The sequence below is a fragment of the Bolinopsis microptera genome, chromosome 13 (assembly GCF_026151205.1).
Source record: "Bolinopsis microptera isolate Bmic1 chromosome 13, MBARI_Bmic_1.0, whole genome shotgun sequence".
Classification (NCBI taxonomy): domain Eukaryota; kingdom Metazoa; phylum Ctenophora; class Tentaculata; order Lobata; family Bolinopsidae; genus Bolinopsis; species Bolinopsis microptera.
In genome coordinates, this window is record NC_087084.1 from 16,051,651 (window position 1) to 16,071,876 (window position 20,226).

General features: G+C 40.8%; 2 protein-coding genes across 2 annotated transcripts; one reads left to right on the forward strand and one right to left on the reverse strand.

Annotated features, from left to right (window-relative positions):
• The first annotated feature begins 275 nt into the window (after positions 1–275).
• Positions 276–7,482, forward strand: LOC134825295 (mucin-2-like). The gene is made up of 6 exons (XM_063837457.1): positions 276–548; positions 675–771; positions 1,298–1,439; positions 1,689–1,854; positions 5,502–5,654; positions 6,118–7,482. The coding sequence occupies exons 1-6, from the start codon at positions 309–311 to the stop codon at positions 6,709–6,711; spliced, it is 1,392 nt and encodes a 463-aa protein (XP_063693527.1). The 5' UTR covers positions 276–308; the 3' UTR covers positions 6,712–7,482.
• Positions 7,483–17,673: 10,191 nt separating this feature from the next.
• On the reverse strand, positions 17,674–19,800 carry LOC134824843 (uncharacterized). Its single transcript, XM_063836819.1, has one exon. It carries the CDS (start codon positions 19,798–19,800, stop codon positions 17,674–17,676), a length of 2,127 nt encoding a protein of 708 aa, XP_063692889.1.
• Between the last annotated feature and the right edge of the window lie 426 nt (positions 19,801–20,226).

The following is a 20,226-nucleotide window of genomic DNA, read 5'->3' on the forward strand; positions in this document are numbered from 1 at the left end:
GATCAAAAGCAGCTGATAGATATCACTCCCTTCTATTAGAAACAACTAAAAAGTCGATTTCAAGAAGAAAATTTTCATGAAGAAAAAGTAAATTTACTTTTTAAAGAATTTAATTTTCAAATTTTGATTCATTTCAATGTAAATAATGGATTATACTGAAAATTTTAATTTACCCTCAACATTAGATAATGGATGAAGAGACAGATGATCCACCAGCTTTGATGGACGAATGCACTAAGGAACATATACATGTCTCCAAAATGTTTGGGGATAATGGAGACTCTACAGTAGATCCGCAGGAGGAGGTTATGGAATCTGAAGGGGGCGAAAAAGCAGAAAATCCATTGCTCTATCAAAGAGAAATCGAGCAGAGTGGGAACAAGACTTGTGGCAGAGTAGAGGAGAAGGCTGAGTTGAGCAGACGTGACATTACACTAAGAGATGCTACACCACATAGACTAAATGCAGAGACTGAAATCATTAAGTCAGAGGAGGGGAAGGGACCATCTCCGATCAAGACATCTAAACCTTTTGATCTGTACCCTAGTGTGAGTTAGTACAGTAAAAATGGTTTTTTAAACGTTTGCTCATGAAAATTGAATACAGAGTTATTTATCATTATCAACTGATAATTGAACTCCCTCGTGTTGAAACTTAACCCACAGACCCTTCAGTTGAGTGTGTCACAAACAGCATTTTCGGATACTTCCTCGGTACTTTCTCCAGCCAGCAGCAGCGAGAATTACAATGAACCTCTAAATCTCAGTACAGGTGAGCATTACAATGAACCTCTAAATCTCAGTACAGGTGAGCATTACAATGAACCTCTAAATCTCAGTACAGGTGAGAATTACAATGAACCTCTAAATCTCAGTACAGGTGAGCATTACAATGAACCTCTAAATCTCAGTATAGGTGAGCATTACAATGAACCTCTAAATCTCAGTATAGGTGAGCATTACAATGAACCTCTAAATCTCAGTATAGGTGAGCATAACAATGAACCTCTAAATCTCAGTACAGGTGAGCATTACAATGAACCTCTAAATCTCAGTACAGGTGAGCATTACAATGAACCTCTAAATCTCAGTACAGGTGAGCATTACAATGAACCTCTAAATCTCAGTACAGGTGAGCATTACAATGAACCTCTAATATAATCTATATATAATATTTATATTGTAACCATGATAATGATTACAGATATGGAGTTTACTGTATATATATTGTGACCATGGTAACGATTACAGATATGGAGTTTACTGTATATATATTGTGACCATGATAACGATTACAGATATGGAGTTTACTGACAGTGAGACTGAAGCGAGACATGCTGTATGTAACATCTCCTCTCACAGTGGACTAAACATTAACAATAGTAATGTTACTTCACACACCAAACCTAAAGTTCAGCTCCCTTCTTTCTCCCCACAGAGGTTTCATTCCTTCAATTTATTCTAGATTCTTTTAGCTTACATTTAGATCAAGAACAATTTAGAATCAAGACATAAATGAGCTTTTTGTTATTGTGACGAAGTACAAAATACCAGGATATTTGTTTCTGTGCTGATTTAGATCAGTTGTTTGGGAACCCTTCTGCTCTCTCTTAAACATAGTACTATACTATACTAATTATACTCTATATATAAAATAATGCTCTTTTAAAAATCTGAGTATATTTTCAGGTTTCCGCAGTCAATGTCTCCATTACACGTATCGGCTGGTTACGCTTCACCAGCTACCAGTATCCATGGCAACCAATCCCCCACACGTTCATTTCTCCCGGACGGTTTATCGGAGAACATCTCAGCTGTCAGAGTTAAAGTTAGATCCCGTCACGCTAGTTTCTCGGTAAGTTAGATCCCGTCACGCTAGTTTCTCGGTGAGTTAGATCCCGTCACGCTAGTTTCTCGGTAAGTTAGATCCCGTCACGCTAGTTTCTCGGTAATTTAGATCCCGTCACGCTAGTTTCTCGGTAAGTTAGATCCCGTCACGCTAGTTTCTCGGTAATTTAGATCCCGTCACGCTAGTTTCTCGGTAAGTTAGATCCCGTCACGCTAGTTTCTCGGTGAGTTAGATCCCGTCACGCTAGTTTCTCGGTAAGTTAGATCCCGTCACGCTAGTTTCTCGGTAAGTTAGATCCCGTCACGCTAGTTTCTCGGTAATTTAGATCCCGTCACGCTAGTTTCTCGGTAATTTAGATCCCGTCACGCTAGTTTCTCGGTAAGTTAGATCCCGTCACGCTAGTTTCTTGGTGAGTTAGATTCCGTCACGCTAGTTTCTTGGTAAGTTATATGCCGTCACGCTAGTTTCTCGGTGAGTTAGATCCCGTCACGCTAGTTTCTCGGTAAGTTAGATCCCGTCACGCTAGTTTCTCGGTAAGTTAGATCCCGTCACGCTAGTTTCTCGGTAATTTAGATCCCGTCACGCTAGTTTCTCGGTAATTTAGATCCCGTCACGCTAGTTTCTCGGTAAGTTAGATCCCGTCACGCTAGTTTCTTGGTGAGTTAGATTCCGTCACGCTAGTTTCTTGGTAAGTTATATGCCGTCACGCTAGTTTCTCGGTAAGTTAGACCCCGTCCCGCTAGTTTCTCGGTGAGTTAGATCCCGTCACGCTAGTTTCTCAGTAATTTAGATCCCGTCACGCTAGTTTCTCGGTAATTTAGATCCCGTCACGCTAGTTTCTCGGTAATTTAGATCCCGTCACGCTAGTTTCTCGGTAATTAAGATCCCGTCACGCTAGTTTCTCGGTAATTTAGATCCCGTCACGCTAGTTTCTCGGTAATTTAGATCCCGTCACGCTAGTTTCTCGGTAAGTTAGATCCCGTCACGCTAGTTTCTCGGTAATTTAGATCCCGTCACGCTAGTTTCTTGGTGAGTTAGATCCCGTCACGCTAGTTTCTCGGTGAGTTAGATCCCGTCACGCTAGTTTCTTGGTGAGTTAGATCCCGTCACGCTAGTTTCTCGGTGAGTTAGATCCCGTCACGCTAGTTTCTCGGTAAGTTATATGCCGTCACGCTAGTTTCTCGGTAAGTTAGACCCCGTCCCGCTAGTTTCTCGGTGAGTTAGATCCCGTCACGCTAGTTTCTCGGTAATTTAGATCCCGTCACGTTAGTTTCTCGGTAAGTTATATGCCGTCACGCTAGTTTCTCGGTAAGTTAGACCACGTCCCGCTAGTTTCTCGGTGAGTTAGATCCCGTCACGCTAGTTTCTCGGTAATTTAGATCCCGTCACGCTAGTTTCTCGGTAATCTAGATCCCGTCACGCTAGTTTCTCGGTAATTTAGATCCCGTCACGCTAGTTTCTCGGTAATTAAGATCCCGTCACGCTAGTTTCTCGGTAATTAAGATCCCGTCACGCTAGTTTCTCGGTAATTTAGATCCCGTCACGCTAGTTTCTCGGTAATTTAGATCCCGTCACGCTAGATTCTCGGTGAGTTAGATCCCGTCACGCTAGATTCTCGGTGAGTTAGATCCCGTCACGCTAGTTTCTCGGTAATTTAGATCCCGTCACGCTAGTTTCTCGGTGAGTTAGATCCCGTCACGCTAGTTTCTTGGTGAGTTAGATCCCGTCACGTTAGTTTCTCGGTAATTTAGATCCCATCACGCTAGTTTATCGGTAATTTAGATCCCGTCACGCTAGTTTCTCGGTAATTAAGATCCCGTCACGCTAGATTCTCGGTGAGTTAGATCCCGTCACGCTAGTTTCTCGGTAATTTAGATCCCGTCACGCTAGTTTCTCGGTGAGTTAGATCCCGTCACGCTAGTTTCTTGGTGAGTTAGATCCCGTCACGTTAGTTTCTCGGTAATTTAGATCCCATCACGCTAGTTTCTCGGTAATTTAGATCCCGTCACGCTAGTTTCTCGGTAATTAAGATCCCGTCACGCTAGTTTCTCGGTAATTTAGATCCCGTCACGCTAGTTTCTCGGTAAGTTGATCCCGTCACGCTAGTTTCTCGGTAATTTAGATCCCGTCACGCTAGTTTCTCGGTAATTTAGATCCCGTCACGCTAGTTTCTCGGTAATTTAGATCCCGTCACGCTAGTTTCTCGGTAATTTAGATCCCGTCACGCTAGTTTCTCGGTAATTAAGATCCCGTCACGCTAGTTTCTCGGTAATTAAGATCCCGTCACGCTAGTTTGTCGGTAATTTAGATCCCGTCACGCTAGTTTCTCGGTAATTTAGATCCCGTCACGCTAGTTTCTCGGTGAGTTAGATCCCGTCACGCTAGTTTCTCGGTGAGTTAGATCCCGTCAGTCGTAAGGCTTGAAATCTTCGTAAAACTACATCATTAGAGCCTGTAAAAAGCACTCTATCAAGTAAAATTCATATATAATCATATTATATTATATATAATCATCACAGTTTATTAACTCAAAAGTAAAAATTGTAACAAAGGCAAAATTTAATCAGTCAAAATTCGTAGCATGTAAGTAATTATGGATGGGGTACAACTCCACTCGGAAAATTATAGTATTTGATAAAGATATACAATATGACATGGCTTGATGGCTTCGTGTGGAAATACAAAACCATGTGATATATTGTGTGCAGCAGGATGTCAGAATTATTGGCGTGTTTGAAAATGTACACTGTACAGTTCTCAATCAAGATACCGATCATTACAGCTTCTGCACAGTCCTTTCTATTTACTTAATAAGAGGAACTAACTTTTGCCATATTTTTAATCAAGTCATGTGTTTAAATCAAGGCGATATATTCTTAACATGTGTGGAACGCTTTTCCCATTTAAAATATACATTTTACCTTTTTAGGTAAAATAGGGGTAAGAAAATATAGGGGCACGCCTCAAATAGGGGTAAGAAATGGGGGCACGCCTCAAATAGGGGTAAGAAATGGGGGCACGCCTCCAATAGGGGTAAGAAATGGGGGCACGCCTCCAATTTTGAGAGTCTATATCTGACAGTTTTAGAGTGGTTTTAGAGTGGTTCAGTGTATGTGTTTGGTACATTATGTAGTTGTTAATAGCTACAGTTATTGGTTAAAGCTCGATAATATGCAAATTACAAGATAGGGGCCGTGCCACAAAAGCCGAGAATATACTCTTTTATAAATTTAGTTGGAGCGCGCGGGCGCCAAATTCATTTTTTGTGATGGGATTCCCGCAGCCCATCCTATCAGCTACAATTTGTAGATATTAGTTGCGCGGCGCTCAACTTACACGGATACATACACCCCGACATCTCAATGTGTACATTTCTCATGTCTCGGTGTGGGAATGTGGGAGGAAGGTGTGCAGCGTTTTAACTGCTCTCATTTTGTCATGTGCGAGTCGTACATTATACATTGTACATTGTACATTGTACATTGTACATTGTGCGATTAGCGGAGAAAATAATTATTGCTGAAGAGGATTGTTAATCAAGGTGTAATGTACTGTAATTATTACTTCGAATACCCCTCAGCAAATTAAGGAAAGGGCTTTCAACCTGTTTTAACAATTTTTATACTGTATCTCACTAACTATGGACATTTCAGACACCCCCAAAATCACCGGCCGATTCTCAGTGGAGATTATTTAAAGTTAACAGAGACATGAAGGAGGAAACCTTTGACGATATAAACGGAGAAAGGAATTTCACACAGAGCCTAACTTTGAAGAATGTTTGCGATGCTAAACTAAATGTATCGGTAAGTTTATTGAGTAGTTTAGGTGAGAGGCCAGGTATTGTCACGAGATTATTGGAATTGAATCAAATTTACACCGCAATACAATAAGGATACTAAATTATTTATAGAAGATTCAATATGCTGTGCAGGACGTTCAAATCAGTCCCAAAAAACTTTCAATAGAATGCCCTACTAAAACATATGCATTAGAGTACTTGATCATGAATAAATGTTTGAAATACTATTTCACTACTATGAAAAGTATTTCAATCATGAGACTAATAAACAGCGAACTACTCCGTTATTTGATGAATAAATGTGTTATAAGTAATAAGTAAATGATTATGGTAAAGTGAGTAATAACATGAAACTGTGGAAATGAAGGCAAGTGACCATTTAACTGTTACGAAGATTATAGAGATATAGATATCAGAGCTCTGTTTAAAGCTGAGCTTAGTTCTGAATTAACAATTCACTCCCCCAGGATAAAGAAGACGGAATATCCCAAGTATCCAGTTGTCCCTCCTCCCCACGACACCTGGGCTCCCCTGTTCGCAGTCTCACTTCTCCTGCTCGCCCTCCTGCTGTGTCCCCCGTACGCCCGGCTATCCTCCCCGTTAATTCCCCTGCTCGTCCCCTGCGTTGTCATGGTAACGTGGAGCAGCGCCTCCCCCCTCACCGCAGCACCACCCCTTCTCCCTCACCCCCTTTCTCTACTCCACCCACCCTCCCTGCACGATGCGTCTCTCCTAACTCCTTCACCCGGGCCAGTTCCTTCACTTTAAAGAGGAAGATAGTGGAGCCGGATTGTGCTAGTCCTCCCAAGAGACCGTGTACCATGGGACTGGGGCACAGGTCCCCTACAGTAGAATACAGGGCCAGGAACCACAGCCCGGCTCCTCTTTCTCCGCTAGCAGTCAGCTCCCAGTCTGCCCCTGAGGGCGAGGTGGTGAGAGAGGTTCCCATTCACCTCCTGGACAAGATAGAGCTAATGAGCGAGCATTTCAGTGCCAACACCAGCGACAACAGCTCTGATTCGTCAGATAGTCCTCCTAGAAACATTAGATTAACGGGCTGAGACCACGTAACCATAACAACCACTGCACGTGGTATGACGTCACATTACGCGACTTGAGATTATGACTTGGTAGACTGGACCTCTGTCTCAATTTCGATAGTGATTATTGGTTTCGTGAAGGTTAAATTCAGTCAAGTCAAGTTGATACTCAGAGAAAATTTGTGTAGAACTGAGCACCCGCCAGTTTGATAACTTGAGACTGGTAAAAATAAGTCACAACAAAGAAGGACCCGGTGCCTGCTCAAAGTGGGACACTGTGCAGATATAATTACGTTCAATTTTATTTGATTTTTTGCAATTTCAGCCGCGGCAGATATGTAACTTTATCACGAGTAGTAGTCATCTCTGCATAGAATCAAGAAATTTGATTCTCTACATAAAATCTTTTTGGGTAAGTTTTTTGGTTAATCGATATCTCACAAGTCAAAGCTAACTTTTTCGACAAATTTATTTGAGAACATTATTCCAACTAATAGCACTAGTAGCTGTTTTTACGTAGAGAACTTCGTGTTACCATGGTTACTAAACCTGGCTACCATTACTTATCGTGACTACTATTAGTGTTATCTATTGTAACTTGTTCATTTAACAATGTTTTGAAAGGGATGAAGTCTAGCTATTTAGTTAGTGTCTATGTTACGACTTTAGGTTTTTGTTTACAAATTGTGGTATAAATTGGCAGATTAGATAAAATTACTTTTCGAGGAGGTGGAGGCTAGGGCTTGGTATGGAAGTTTAAATAAGTTCTGCTCCAAAATGGGGTGATGGACAAATTACCGACGTGGTAATTTGAATGATCCGAGGTAACCTGTTAGTAACATGATTACTTTACAATTTAGTTTTAATACGCTTACTTAGTCACTAAATTAGCTATAGGCATAGCTACATTAATCCAGTTAGGTAATAGGTATCATTTGCATTGCGCATATTACGAAAGCCAAATTAGGGGCAGTTTGGAAATACTAATTTCTACACAAAAGTCTAAAATGGATTACGGAAAAAGGAGGGGTTCTCGCTATTATAAACATAGTTGCTAAAGCTACAAGTTGCTACTGTAGTTACTTTCAGTTACTGTAATTTTTATTGCAACATGCAGTAATTATCTCTAGTTACAGTAGTTACTCCTTTATAATACAACATGTTACATGTTGTTCCTGTAGTTACTTAGTTACTAATATCTACTTTAGTTACTTACTCCTATTTAAGTTGTTTTAATAACGTGATACCCCCCCCCCCCCCCCATAAGGAACCTGGTTATCATACTTCGTTCACATTTAGTAACTATGGGGGGGGGGGGGCCAACCATATTAAAGTATATTAAAGTATATCCCCGGGTCAAAATCGGAAAAAATCCTACATTTTAATATACTTTAATATACCTACAATTAGAAGATTTATATTCTTCGTTAAGATTTACATGATGAACTATATTTTTCACTCAGATTCGCAAGATAAGCCTGTTTTAGGACTAGTACATGAATTTCCATCCAGATTGGTCAAAAATTGGCTGAGCTTTAAAAAATATGCCCATATTTGGGCATACGCTTTTGCCCAAATTCGCTTTTGCCCAAATTCGATAAAATTTCAATATTTTTTAATGAGACTAACTCTATGTGAAAGATATAACTCAGTGTTTGTTGAATATAGTGGATACTAAGTAAAAAGACCTCCATGAACAAAATTGGGAAAATTGCACATAATATCTCGGTTCGGAATACTAGCCAAAATGACTTCATTAAAATTGAAATAACTCCATCAGTTTTCAATATTTTTTCAAGAACTTTTTGGAATCGATTAAGAGTTGCATTTCAAGCTTATTTTGGGCAACAATTTTTGATGTAGGCCTCCAAGGAGATAGGGATATATTAAAGTATATTAAAGTATATTAAAGTATATTAAAGTATATCCCCGGGTCAAAATCGGGAAAAATCCTACATTTTAATATACTTTAATATGGTTGGCCCCCCCCCCCCCCCCAACTATATACTAGCACTATAATAATTGCCACCGGTATGTACTGTGATTACCTCGTTTCTTTAGTTTCTATAATTTATAAAATTAGTGATAATTGTAGTTAATTTCAGTTACCAATATGGTTCCCATATTTACTGTAGTCCTATTGTGACAACTGTTACCTAGGTTAGAGTCGGGCTAAGCTTTTTCTTTCATCTAATTGTTGTGCACACTATTATTGTGCAACTATCTCTAGTTACAGTAGTTACTCCTTTATAATACACACTAATTGTCTATTTTGCGGAATATTTATAAACTGTTTTGACTTAACTTATTGGAAAATATTTATTGTGTTTCACCGTGATATTGTTGTTTTAATAATGAAAAGGACGAATTTCTATTGCCCATTATAAATTTGTAACAAATATTGGTCGATGCATAACATCAAATTTCACCCTACCCAAAGACCAATATTTCTTTTAAACTTTTATAGGGTTAAAATGCTCCCCTAGCGAGATATTGGCGAAAAACTGTCTCGATCACGTGATATGACCATATAATATACGGAAGTTAGTCTAATTTCTTGTTAGGGCCGGTTAGGGTTTCAGCATATGCTTTTGTTAGAGATTAGGTTAGGGTTTTGCCATACGTTGTATGACCCGCCGAGCACGAGTGCGCGGCTCCCCCTGTATCGCGTCAGGACCTAGTGAAACGACCGTGGGGGGTCACGACGTGATACAAGTTAGGGTTAAGGTTGGGATCAGATTAGAGGGCTAGGATTTCGAATAGTCATTCTGGGCCACCAAGAGAACGTGTTTAAAAAGTCACGTGACAGTCGAGTGTAGAGTGATGAATCATCATCCTAATCATGGCTGTTGTAGCGCGATGCACTATTGGCCTCGCCAAGCTGCGAATAATTGACATCGCCAATTAATCATGGCTGCCCCCCTGGACTTTTTTCCCTAGAAAACACCTTTCTCTACGTTTCATGCTACCCTGATCATGCTATCATGATGAGCCGAAATCATTGTTATATATATTATGATATCCAGCCAAGCACCTTTTAAACTATAATTACTATTATAGCCGGATATTCGATCAATTTCTAAATTTTATCACTATTATAAAAGTGTGAAAAAGAATGAAATTGAGTCTAGTGGTAAAAAAGAAAACTTTGATTACGTAATCAACGACTTACCTAGCTGGGGACCTCAGGCTATCATGTTCATAAAAATAAACATCCGAATAGAGATTCGGCGGAATGACAGGCTGAGCGCGGCCCAGTAATCAACGACCAAAACCCCCCTCCTATCTATATATCCCCCTTGTAATTACCCTAACCCCCCTCTCCTCGGCTGATTACGTAATATGTGAACGACCCCATACCAGTGATGCATTTTGTTGTAGCGCGATGCACTACTGGGTCGCGCGCGCATCAAATAATGCTTCTCGTATGCAGATCGGCGAGATGCGAAGGATTGACATCGTGAATCAATGCATTTTGCTGATCACGCGGGCCGAAGATTGTGGTTGTCAGAAACATTACTTGATGCGCAGCGTGGCCCAGTTAAGTTAGTGCATTGCGCTTTATGTTGCACCACGTTTTGATTCACGATGTCAATTGTCAATCCTTCGCATCTCGATGATCTACAGTGTACAGGTTGCAAGAAGATGCGCGGCCCAGTAACACATCGCGCTACAATATCATTGACATTACTGGGCCGCGCTCAGCCTGTCATTCCGCCGAATCTCTATTCTATGTTCTATGTTTATGAATTCACATAGCCATGTGTATACGCGTACTGCGTGACGCGCTCTTGTGCGCTCGTTTCACAAGTTGAATATATACACATATAGATAAGCACTCATAATATGGTACGTGTGCGCGCGCGCAGTGCTGACAATAGCGTCGTATTTAACCCCGGGTGCACGTACATCGTGTGCGATGATTGGTCTCTATTTGAGGGTTTATGTCTATTCCAAGAAGTTTTTAGACGATGAAATCAGAAATACGGTCGCGCGTTACTGCAAGCGAGAGGGCTCTGGTTAGGGCAAGTTTATGAACATGATAGCCTGAGGTCCCCATGTAACAATATTACGTCGTGACCCCGGCCCCATTACATTACATTGTCGTTTCACTAAGTGGCCACGATACAGTCGCGCACTCGTGCGCGGCAGCTCTACAATCCACCTAACCATGTGCTTTCGCGCTACTGCAATTCAAGCGAAAGGGCTCTGTACTGGATAGAGCAAGGTCTACAACATATGAAAACATTGCGCTACAATACTATAAAGTACTTAATTAAAGTACTTAATTAGCTCGTTGGGTATTCCATTTGTAGGACCATTGGCCCTCCCATTTTTCAAGCCCGAGGTGGCTGCATGGCATGAATTTCAAGTCCAGTAACTAAGTAGTGCTTGTGGACGTATCTACCGTATTAAGAAATGCTTGCCAGAATCACTATATAAGCAAATATATCATTCTCTCTTTGAATCACACCTAGGTTATGCTATTTCTGTCTGGGGAGGTATTCCCAATAATCAGTTGAAACCGCTATTTATTACTCAAAAGAAGTGTATCAGGATTCTCTTTGGAGACTTTGAAGCCTATGTAGACAAGTTCAAGACATGTGCTAGAGCAAGACCAATTAATTCTCAACGTCTAGGATCTGAATTCTATGTTAAAGAGTCCACCAAACCTCTATTCACAAAACACGAACTACTTGCTATAGAGAACCTATACAGATACCGTTGTTTAATGGAATTGTTTAAGATCATTAAGTCACGAGTACCAATTTCGTTATATTACCTATTCGGCTTATCAAATAGGAAAGATAATTTGTTAATCACGCCCTCTCCAACTAATCAATTTATGTACAAATCTGCATGGCTGTGGAACGAATTTCGTAAAGTTGGGCCGATGAATTTCACCTCCCCTTGCAGCTCTGTCAAGAATTTGCTTAAACAGTCACTTCTAAGAGCTCAAAACAGGTATGGAACTGATTGGTGTGACAAAAATTTCACTGAATTCTGAGTATGAAGACTGGTGATAAACAAGCAAGGCCACATCGCTGCCAAATACTTGGGGCAGAATTCCACTCTAGAGAATCAACAAAACCTATTTTCCAATCTAAGGAACTAATGACAGTACATAACATATATAGATACAGATGCATTACTGAAACAATGAAGATAGTGAAGAGTCATCAGCCCATATCCATGTATTCTCTCTTTAAGAAGTCTGAGCTCAGAGATGACAGATTTGTGACACCACACTCATCTCACAATTTCGCATATAAAGGGGCAAATTTATGGAATAGGTTTCTTGAGCAGTCAAATGCACGTGGTAAAATAGGTTCACTAGGTTCAATTAAATCCCGATTGAAGCTTTCTATCATGAAGGCTCAACACCAACCTGACAATATTAACTGGCAGGACTTAAACTTCAACACTTTCCTATGAAAAGACCCCCATTTATATTTATATATTTTAGATTTTACACCTGTCACTCACATCATATATGCACCACAAAAGAAAAAAGATTCATTCAATCATTACATTATACACTCACTCCACCACACATGCACACAAAACATTAAAGCAGGTTACACGCGGGTGTAACGTTCACTTTATCCAAAGGGAAAAATAATACTTTACGTAACGCGCGATTTACGTCTTGGTAGCTAAATTATTCAAGTGCTATTTGTCAGAGCGACACAAATGCGCGAGCGCTTGCGCGGCTCACCTATCCAACACTCTTGTTAACATCGTATCAGGCAATGGTTCAGTTTAATTATGGTAAGGGCACAGCCTGTCAAAAACCCTTTTCGCATGATCCGTCGACACCGCCTGAAGGTGAATGCATAATAACGGATCATGAACGTACGGAATCAAACGTTAATAAGCTTGCAGCTTCCGATGAAAATGTATTCAACTTTGTGTCATGCTTGAATTGGTTTTGGACCTCTTCAATGCTTTTAATTTATTTATTATTGTTATTTGGTATTATGAGCTGATATGTATATATACATACGGTATCTAAAATTAAGCGTATAGCGAGCATATTTAACAATTTTTAAGCAATAATGTATTGCGAGCAGCTGTAACTGAAATATCGCATAAAAATCATATAATTATAACACAAAACTAAAATTTTATTGGAATCTAGGTTAAACTAAGATAAAATTAATATCAGCCCCTTCGCCACTCTCAGCAGTCAACCAGGGCTCATAAAAGCTTAACAGCGCCTGGGTCCGTTCACCAACTGTGCTAATGTGAGTGGCGGTGTGGTAAAACCCATTTTAACAGCGTGAATATTTATCAAATATAAACGCGCTAGCTGCTAGCATACTTGTATCATTTAATTTTTAATCAAATTTATTCGGATATATATTTATTGATTATGTATTGAATTGGTGATAAATAATAAAATTGTCTTTTCTCAAAAAATTGTCTTTTCTCGATACTTGCCTGTTATTCCCACTTACTGACTGATAATCTTATCTATGGATACCATGCTTGAATTTAGGTAAACAACATAGCACTTCCTCACCAGTCACGTTGAACGCGATCGCCGAATGATAAAACAATATGGGAACGCGCGCGCACAGCATTGCGCGCTGATACTCTAAATACTGTGCGCGTTTCGTCCGGAACCTGGGGGAGTTCCCGCTCTAATATATCTGACGACAGTGATCACTCATTATGAGAACTAAACCCGACCACTTTCCCGGTCGAACCGTACCCAAATCAAACTAATTTATGAACCACGTGTATAGCCAACGTCCTTGCGGTGCTGAGCCGATGTAAAACTCTTCTGTCTCTTGTTAATATTTTAGTTGTACTGTGCATAAAAGTGTGTAGTGACAAGTGTGTAGTGGTAATGTATATTATTTATTATGACGACGCGATATTTATAATGCAGAATTAAAAGCTGCTCTCGATATGACTGGTGGTGGGCTCTCTCCGGCGGGACATAGATCTATATAGGGGGTACCCGGGGTACGAGTTAACGAACAGTGTTCGTGTCCTTCCACAACCCCCTGTTACCTGTGTTTCTGTCGGGGTAGCCTAATTGATTGGACAAACAAAGATTTCGAATGCTCTAATCTAAATTTTGACATTAAGTCTACCCTAGGGTCCACACATCCAAAATGATTATCTTGAAACTGAAAATTAGCTGGGTGTGCATTTTCCTTTGTCTTACTAACGTGTGTGAGCGCAGTGTAGTGAGAAAGTGTTTTTAACAGATTTATTATTAGACTTAGGATTATGATTTTTAATATATTACATTGATATAAGATTTATTTTTGATAGGTACTTAATAAAGTTGATGAATTTCCCTCCCTATTAAAATTTTAAACCCATTTAGTGAAAATTGATAAACGAAGATCTAGATATTGATACATATTATAACCAACATTGCTTATATTCTGCCTTGTAAACAAAGAGCAAATCTTCTTAATGCCTTCTTCCTGTCCTAAAACTAAAACTTCATCCTATTAAAGTAAAGGCCAGTTGTTACCACAAGCTATTATACCGTCCCTCTCAAAAACATGCCTCAGCCTCCATCAAAAACAATTTTAGTTTTCAGTCCTTCTAGTTTCCAAAAATCTACCGAGCTAGTGTTCTGGTGTGCACAAAAGCCCCTAAGCCCGTGCATTCCTTGCCCCGCTAGCTGCCAGTCCTTGACAAACTTCCAATAGCAAAGATCAACTAGTCATTTACAAATTGAGCACTATACAACTTTAATTGTTTTAAATATTTGACTTTGTAAAATGAGCTAAAACATTGATTTTATTAGTTTCATTGATTTTATTAGTTTCATTGAATTCATCCGTTAGAATCGCAGAGTTAGCGGAGCTCATGATATCTCGCGACGTATGCTGCATGAACGGTGCAAGACTTGCGCCGTTTGTTTCAGCATCCAGTTGCGAGTGCTTGCCCATCGAAAACATGATTAGTGATTGTGGATTTTATTGATATTACTGATTATCCATCATATTCAGTATTAATGTCATCCATTATTTATTTATTGACATCCTTCAGTCTCCAAAACGAGGTGTGAAGGTAAATTAACTTTGAGCCTTGTTTTGGCGACTGCTTAATCGATGGGCAAGTAGGTATTTGTTTTTTAGCAGTGTTGAACATTGAAACAATTATAAAATGTTTATTTTTATCTTATATAACGTACAATATGAATGACATATGCTATAGTGACGTAACATATATAGTGCAAAGAATTAGTAACTTGCGAGATGTGATTTAGTGATAATCGACGTTAACATTTTGCAGTTTACAGTTGCACAATGTTGACGTCGATTGTTACTGACATTTATCTGAATTTAATACAAGTACATGTCACATATAAATTGGGTAGCTGAATGAAACTCGTGCCTCAAAATTTTCCGTTATTAGCATTGCAGTGTCCACGCCCTGTACTGCGTTAACGACCGAAATTTTCCCAATATGCAATTATTATTTTGCTTCTAAAATTCTCTGATAATTAATAATATATCGTGACATGTAATTGTAAGATAACAAACCTCGCGCGCGCGGCGCTTACATCTGCACCTGAGAATCTCTCAGCAATGTGTGGCTGTCTGCGCGGCGGGCGGTGTATTGTGTATATAGCTGAATTTAAATTTAGATTTATTTGTAAATGTATAATAATATTAAATATGTATTGATTGTTTTGTGGTAAATAAAAATTTTGTTTTACTAAAAAATTTTGTTTTACTAGTAAAAGAAACATTGAGAGCACATGACAGACCCTCAATAAGCTCATTGATGATGATGAAAATCTTAAAATAACTGGCTACAATGAGCATTTTATTAACAATAAATAGTAAAGATCAAAACTTCAATTTCCAAAAGACTAATAAGTTTAAATACCTACCTAACAAAATTACACCCCGTTAAGACGTTATAAAGTATCAGTAATTTAGTACAAAATTAAAGATCTTAACAATTTCTACACTTCAAAATACTAGAATAAATGTTCATAGAACACAATATTTGACTTTACCAGTCACTTGACGTTTCAAAATGAAACTGAGGTTAAAGATGCAGTTACAAAAGGCCACTGGTTCTCAATGGTTACTGAAACAAACTTTTTCCAAAATAAAAGTTTTAAAGCAGCCCATATCTGCTTTTCTGTGAACTAAACAGCTCAAATAGAAAAACTCATTCCCTTGTTATTACAACAATATTTAATTTAAAGGTGTTTGTTTTCAAAAGCTTCAATAAGCTCAAAAGGTTGGTCATCATGAGTAAAATGTTTTTGTTTACAACAAACGCTTTCATGTAGTCAAATGCAATCAAACAACCTTTTTCATTTTATATGATATGCACTGCAATTGAGTTATTAGGTGGTTTACATTTTTGAAGATGTCTTACTGCATACTGCTTTAAACATTTTCCTGGGATCGTTAGTGTTATATTAGTTATATTAGTGATTTCACTGTTGGTCTGATCAGCTTGAGCAGACCTTTCTTCAACTAATCTTCTTTGGATACAATTAGTGAGGTGGTTGATGGATGACCTTAATTGAGGCAAAAGACACTTATATCTATTTTGGCACAGTATGTAGTCTATTTTATATTTGTGAGTATACTGTGCCAACCAGCAGACCAATCCTTCCGCCAATCAGTAAATAATGTAACATGTCTGCTTTGATGTATAAAACAAGTGTTTGCAGCAAAAAGGTTTTTTTCTGAGATAAAATCGAGCAATCAGAACCATTATTGTTCCTTACTCCCATTCCATACCTCCCCATATACCTACTGAAACCCTGTTCCATATCAGAAGGAGATAATCTACCCAGTTTTGGATTAAAGTCACCCAGGAATTGCAACTCCACATTAGAGGGGACATTTTTGGCCTCTCTCAGCTGCCCATAAAAGTTGTCCAAAACAACTGGATTTTTTGGACTAGCCTCTCATGTAAGCATTGATCACCCTTCAACCAGTGGCGTAACGTTTCCTGTTGGCGCCCCTCCCCTGCTGAAAAAGCGCCCCTCTGTTGGTGCCACCTCCCCTTTTGTCAATCCTCCCTAAAATTGAACAAATTAGGTGATTTTAGAGGATATGTCGGTAAAATCTCTAAAAAAGTGTGTTTCTAGATCAAAACGCGCAGTTTTGCTAGTACCTCAGTAAAGATGGCGCCCCCCCCCTGCACAGCGGGGTCGGTGGTGCCCTTCGTTATGCCACTGCCTGCAACGTATGGGGTGTACCGCTAGGTGAGTGGATACAAATATTGACATTGCATACCTGGTCACTAATCTACTTCCAGCAAACCACTTAGTTCATCATGTGGAGTTGAGACACAGTTAATAAACTGCAGAGTGACTAAAATGCTATACAGCAAAAACAGAAAGCTCCAACCAAACACTCCACCTACTGATCCTAACCACCCTAACAACTCTCAAGCTCTCTCTCTTCAACCCTCATTCCCTCACTCCTCTTGGTGCACAAAACCATTCTAACCTATGTATGTCCCCCTTATATATTACGGGTTCCACAAGCCCAACGGTACATAGTTAGACGAAAAACAGAGAAGCCTTGATTGCCAGATCAAGGACTGCATCAGTAGCAGCGAAATACGGATATACCTTCTCCCTTACAGTCAGCGAGCTGACAACTATCTGACTGTGTCTTTTAGGCCTTGCCACACCACCTTCGCTATTGCATCCGCTCGCCCATATTCACTGACACATGCCACACCTGGGTTTAGTATGAAGATGTACGCATATTCACCCAAGATGTGGAGATGCCTCAGTTTAGCAAGTTGAGATACAACAGCAAACTCACAGGAGCATGGATCAGAATCATCAGTTACCAACCTGACACCGTTTCGGGGCTTTAATCGCAATACGGTTTCCTGTCAGGCGCCCCAGCAGTCCACCCTTGAACCACCATCTGATCCGAGAGTCACTTGAGGAGACCCGTTAGAGCTCGCAATTGGCGACGAGATAACGTTTATGGTTCCTCTAGATGTTATAGTGAACTCTCAAGCTCCAACCTTCCTGAACTCCCACTCCCTCTTTCTCGATAACAAGTAAATCCATCTGGAACAGTGGGCTGCCTCTTTCCCACTGTCCCGTACCAGCTTCTTCAGCTCTCTTCCTCTAAAACCAATCCTCCTCGCAGCTCTCTCCAAACTCTGCGCAACCACTCCCCTAGCTCCAACTTCGACTGCGGCATTATAACAGCACCAACCTTTCGCCTGAATCTCAGCCTGCAGACCACTGTATCGGTCGAGTTTGTACTCGTGCGATTCAGCGATCCGCTCTTCAGATGGTACTGTTAGCTCCCACCAAATAACTGTCTTTGCCGACCTTGAGAATATCACAAGGTCCGGCCTCAGCCGTGTTTCCACAATCTCACTGGGAAACTTAAGCTGCCCATCAAGGTCTGACAGCACTATCCAATCCCGATACCCACTCAGGATCCCAAAACCACGACTCTCCTTCCGGTCGTCTGTACCTGCTTTTCTCCTCCCAGCAGGAACAAAATCAATGAACTGTCTTCCATTGCCGGCCTTGTTCTTATAAGTGTTCACTCGGCGATCACAATGGAAGACAACCTGTTCAGAGATCTGCTTCAGAACCTTGTCGTGCCGCCATCTATACCTTCCTTGACTAAGGGCCACCTTACACCCAGCCAAAATGTGCTGAATGGTGCCCATCCTCTCCTCACATAACTTGCACTTCCCATCCTCATCTTCACTCCACTTGGAAACCATAGAGGGGGTTAAGAGGGTGCCGTACACAGCACTTAGCATGAACCCAATAAGTGAGTCACCATACTTAAAAAGTGTATGCCAGCTCAAATCCGTCTTCATTACGAGCTCTCTCCACTCACCCCACCTGCTCTGCATCTCCAGAGAACCTACTTGCACCTCCCTCTCTCTTTCAATGTTCTCCTTCACTCTCAGCATAACCTCCCTCTCTCTTTCCCGCTCATCCATCCTCTCCCAAGGTTTTTTCCAGTCACCAAAACCGATGCCAACTCTTTTTTGAGGTTGCACCATCCCTCGCACCGATTCACAGACCAAATCTCTTCTGGCCTCTTCCAGTTCTGTCTCAGGCCTCCAAACTCTACCAGAACGAACTTGGGGCTGGACTGCTTTAATCAGGTCATCCTTAGATGTCTGATAAGATTGCAACAGTCGACACTTCTGTATCTTCCATGTATCTGTCAAGCTGCTCACCGGTAAGGCCACACTGGATGATTGACTGAACAGACAAAGACCACTAAGAGTGTGCCCCACCCCTAACCACTTTCTGAGGAAACTGTTGGTATTCTGTTCCCATCTGGTAACTGTTGTGAACGGAATATCATAGATGGCAAGAGGCCACTTCAGTTTTGGAAGGACCATGTACTGATATCCCCAGCACTTCTGGAGTCCAGTAAGGGAACTTTCATCGAGTCTCCGAAGAAAAGTGTTAAGGTCGACCTTGGTTGAGTCGATGACTGATTTGTCATTTCCTTCCACTCTTATCCATCTCCCAAGGAATTTTATCGGCTTCTCTGACACATTCGGAATCACCTCACCACCCAACTGCAAACACAACTCTCTCTCCACCTCCTCCTCTCCTACCACTACCTCCTCAACCCACCTCACAGCCACTCCCTTCTTCAACACCAGTGCTCTGGACTTGGAGGACTTTAACTTAAATCTGGACCAGTCCACATACTTCTGAAACACATTGAGTAACGTTTGCATATCTTCTGCACGTGCGGTGGTCAGACAGCTATCGTCCATAAACAGCTTCAGAGTTGGTATTGGTGTGTCATCCTTGATGTACTCAATGCTTCTCGGAACCTTCGACTTTAGGTGTTCATGCCCAAGGTTCATGCACAAGACAAACAAGATGACTGATATCACACACCCCATGAAGATTCCTATCTCAAACTGCTGCCAGTCTGATGTCACCGTTCTTGAGGAGAACCTTCCGAATACCCCGGAGAAGTACCGTAGGATAATGTTGATAACCTTCTCAGGGACGTTGTAGAAACGGAGGGCCCTGGCAATCAGAACATGGGGTACCGCTCCGTAAGCGTTAGCCAGGTCAAGCCATACTACACTCAGATCCTTCTTCTTGACCTTTGCCTCCTTCAGTACCTCCCACATGGCACCAAAATGCTCCGTGCACCCACGGACGCCTGGCACACCACCCTTCTGTATAGAGAGGTCTACATATCCATTCGAGACAACAAAGCTGGTCAACCTCTTCGCCAGGATCGCCAAATAGATCTTCCCTTGAATGTTACCCAGGGAAATAGGCCGTCCTGAACTTGGTGAAAAGTCGCCATCCGCCTTTGGGATGTAGACACCCTCGAAATACCTACAATTGTCAGGATATTCTCAGTAAAGATGGCGCCCCCCCCTGCACAGCGGGGTCGGTGGTGCCCTTCGTTATGCCACTGCCTGCAACGTATGGGGTGTACCGCTAGGTGAGTGGATACAAATATTGACATTGCATACCTGGTCACTAATCTACTTCCAGCAAACCACTTAGTTCATCATGTGAAGACTGATTTTGAAACCCAAGCCTCC

Bases quoted from the DNA above. Each gene is read 5' to 3' on its own strand.
- LOC134825295 (XM_063837457.1), top strand. From the start codon at position 309: ATGGAATCTGAAGGGGGCGAAAAAGCAGAAAATCCATTGCTCTATCAA. The intron at 1,440-1,688 runs GTTTCATTCCTT...GTATATTTTCAG, and splicing joins CCTTCTTTCTCCCCACAGAG to GTTTCCGCAGTCAATGTCTC. The intron at 1,855-5,501 runs GTAAGTTAGATC...TGGACATTTCAG, and splicing joins CCCGTCACGCTAGTTTCTCG to ACACCCCCAAAATCACCGGC.
- LOC134824843 (XM_063836819.1), bottom strand. From the start codon at position 19,800: ATGTGGGAGGTACTGAAGGAGGCAAAGGTCAAGAAGAAGGATCTGAGT.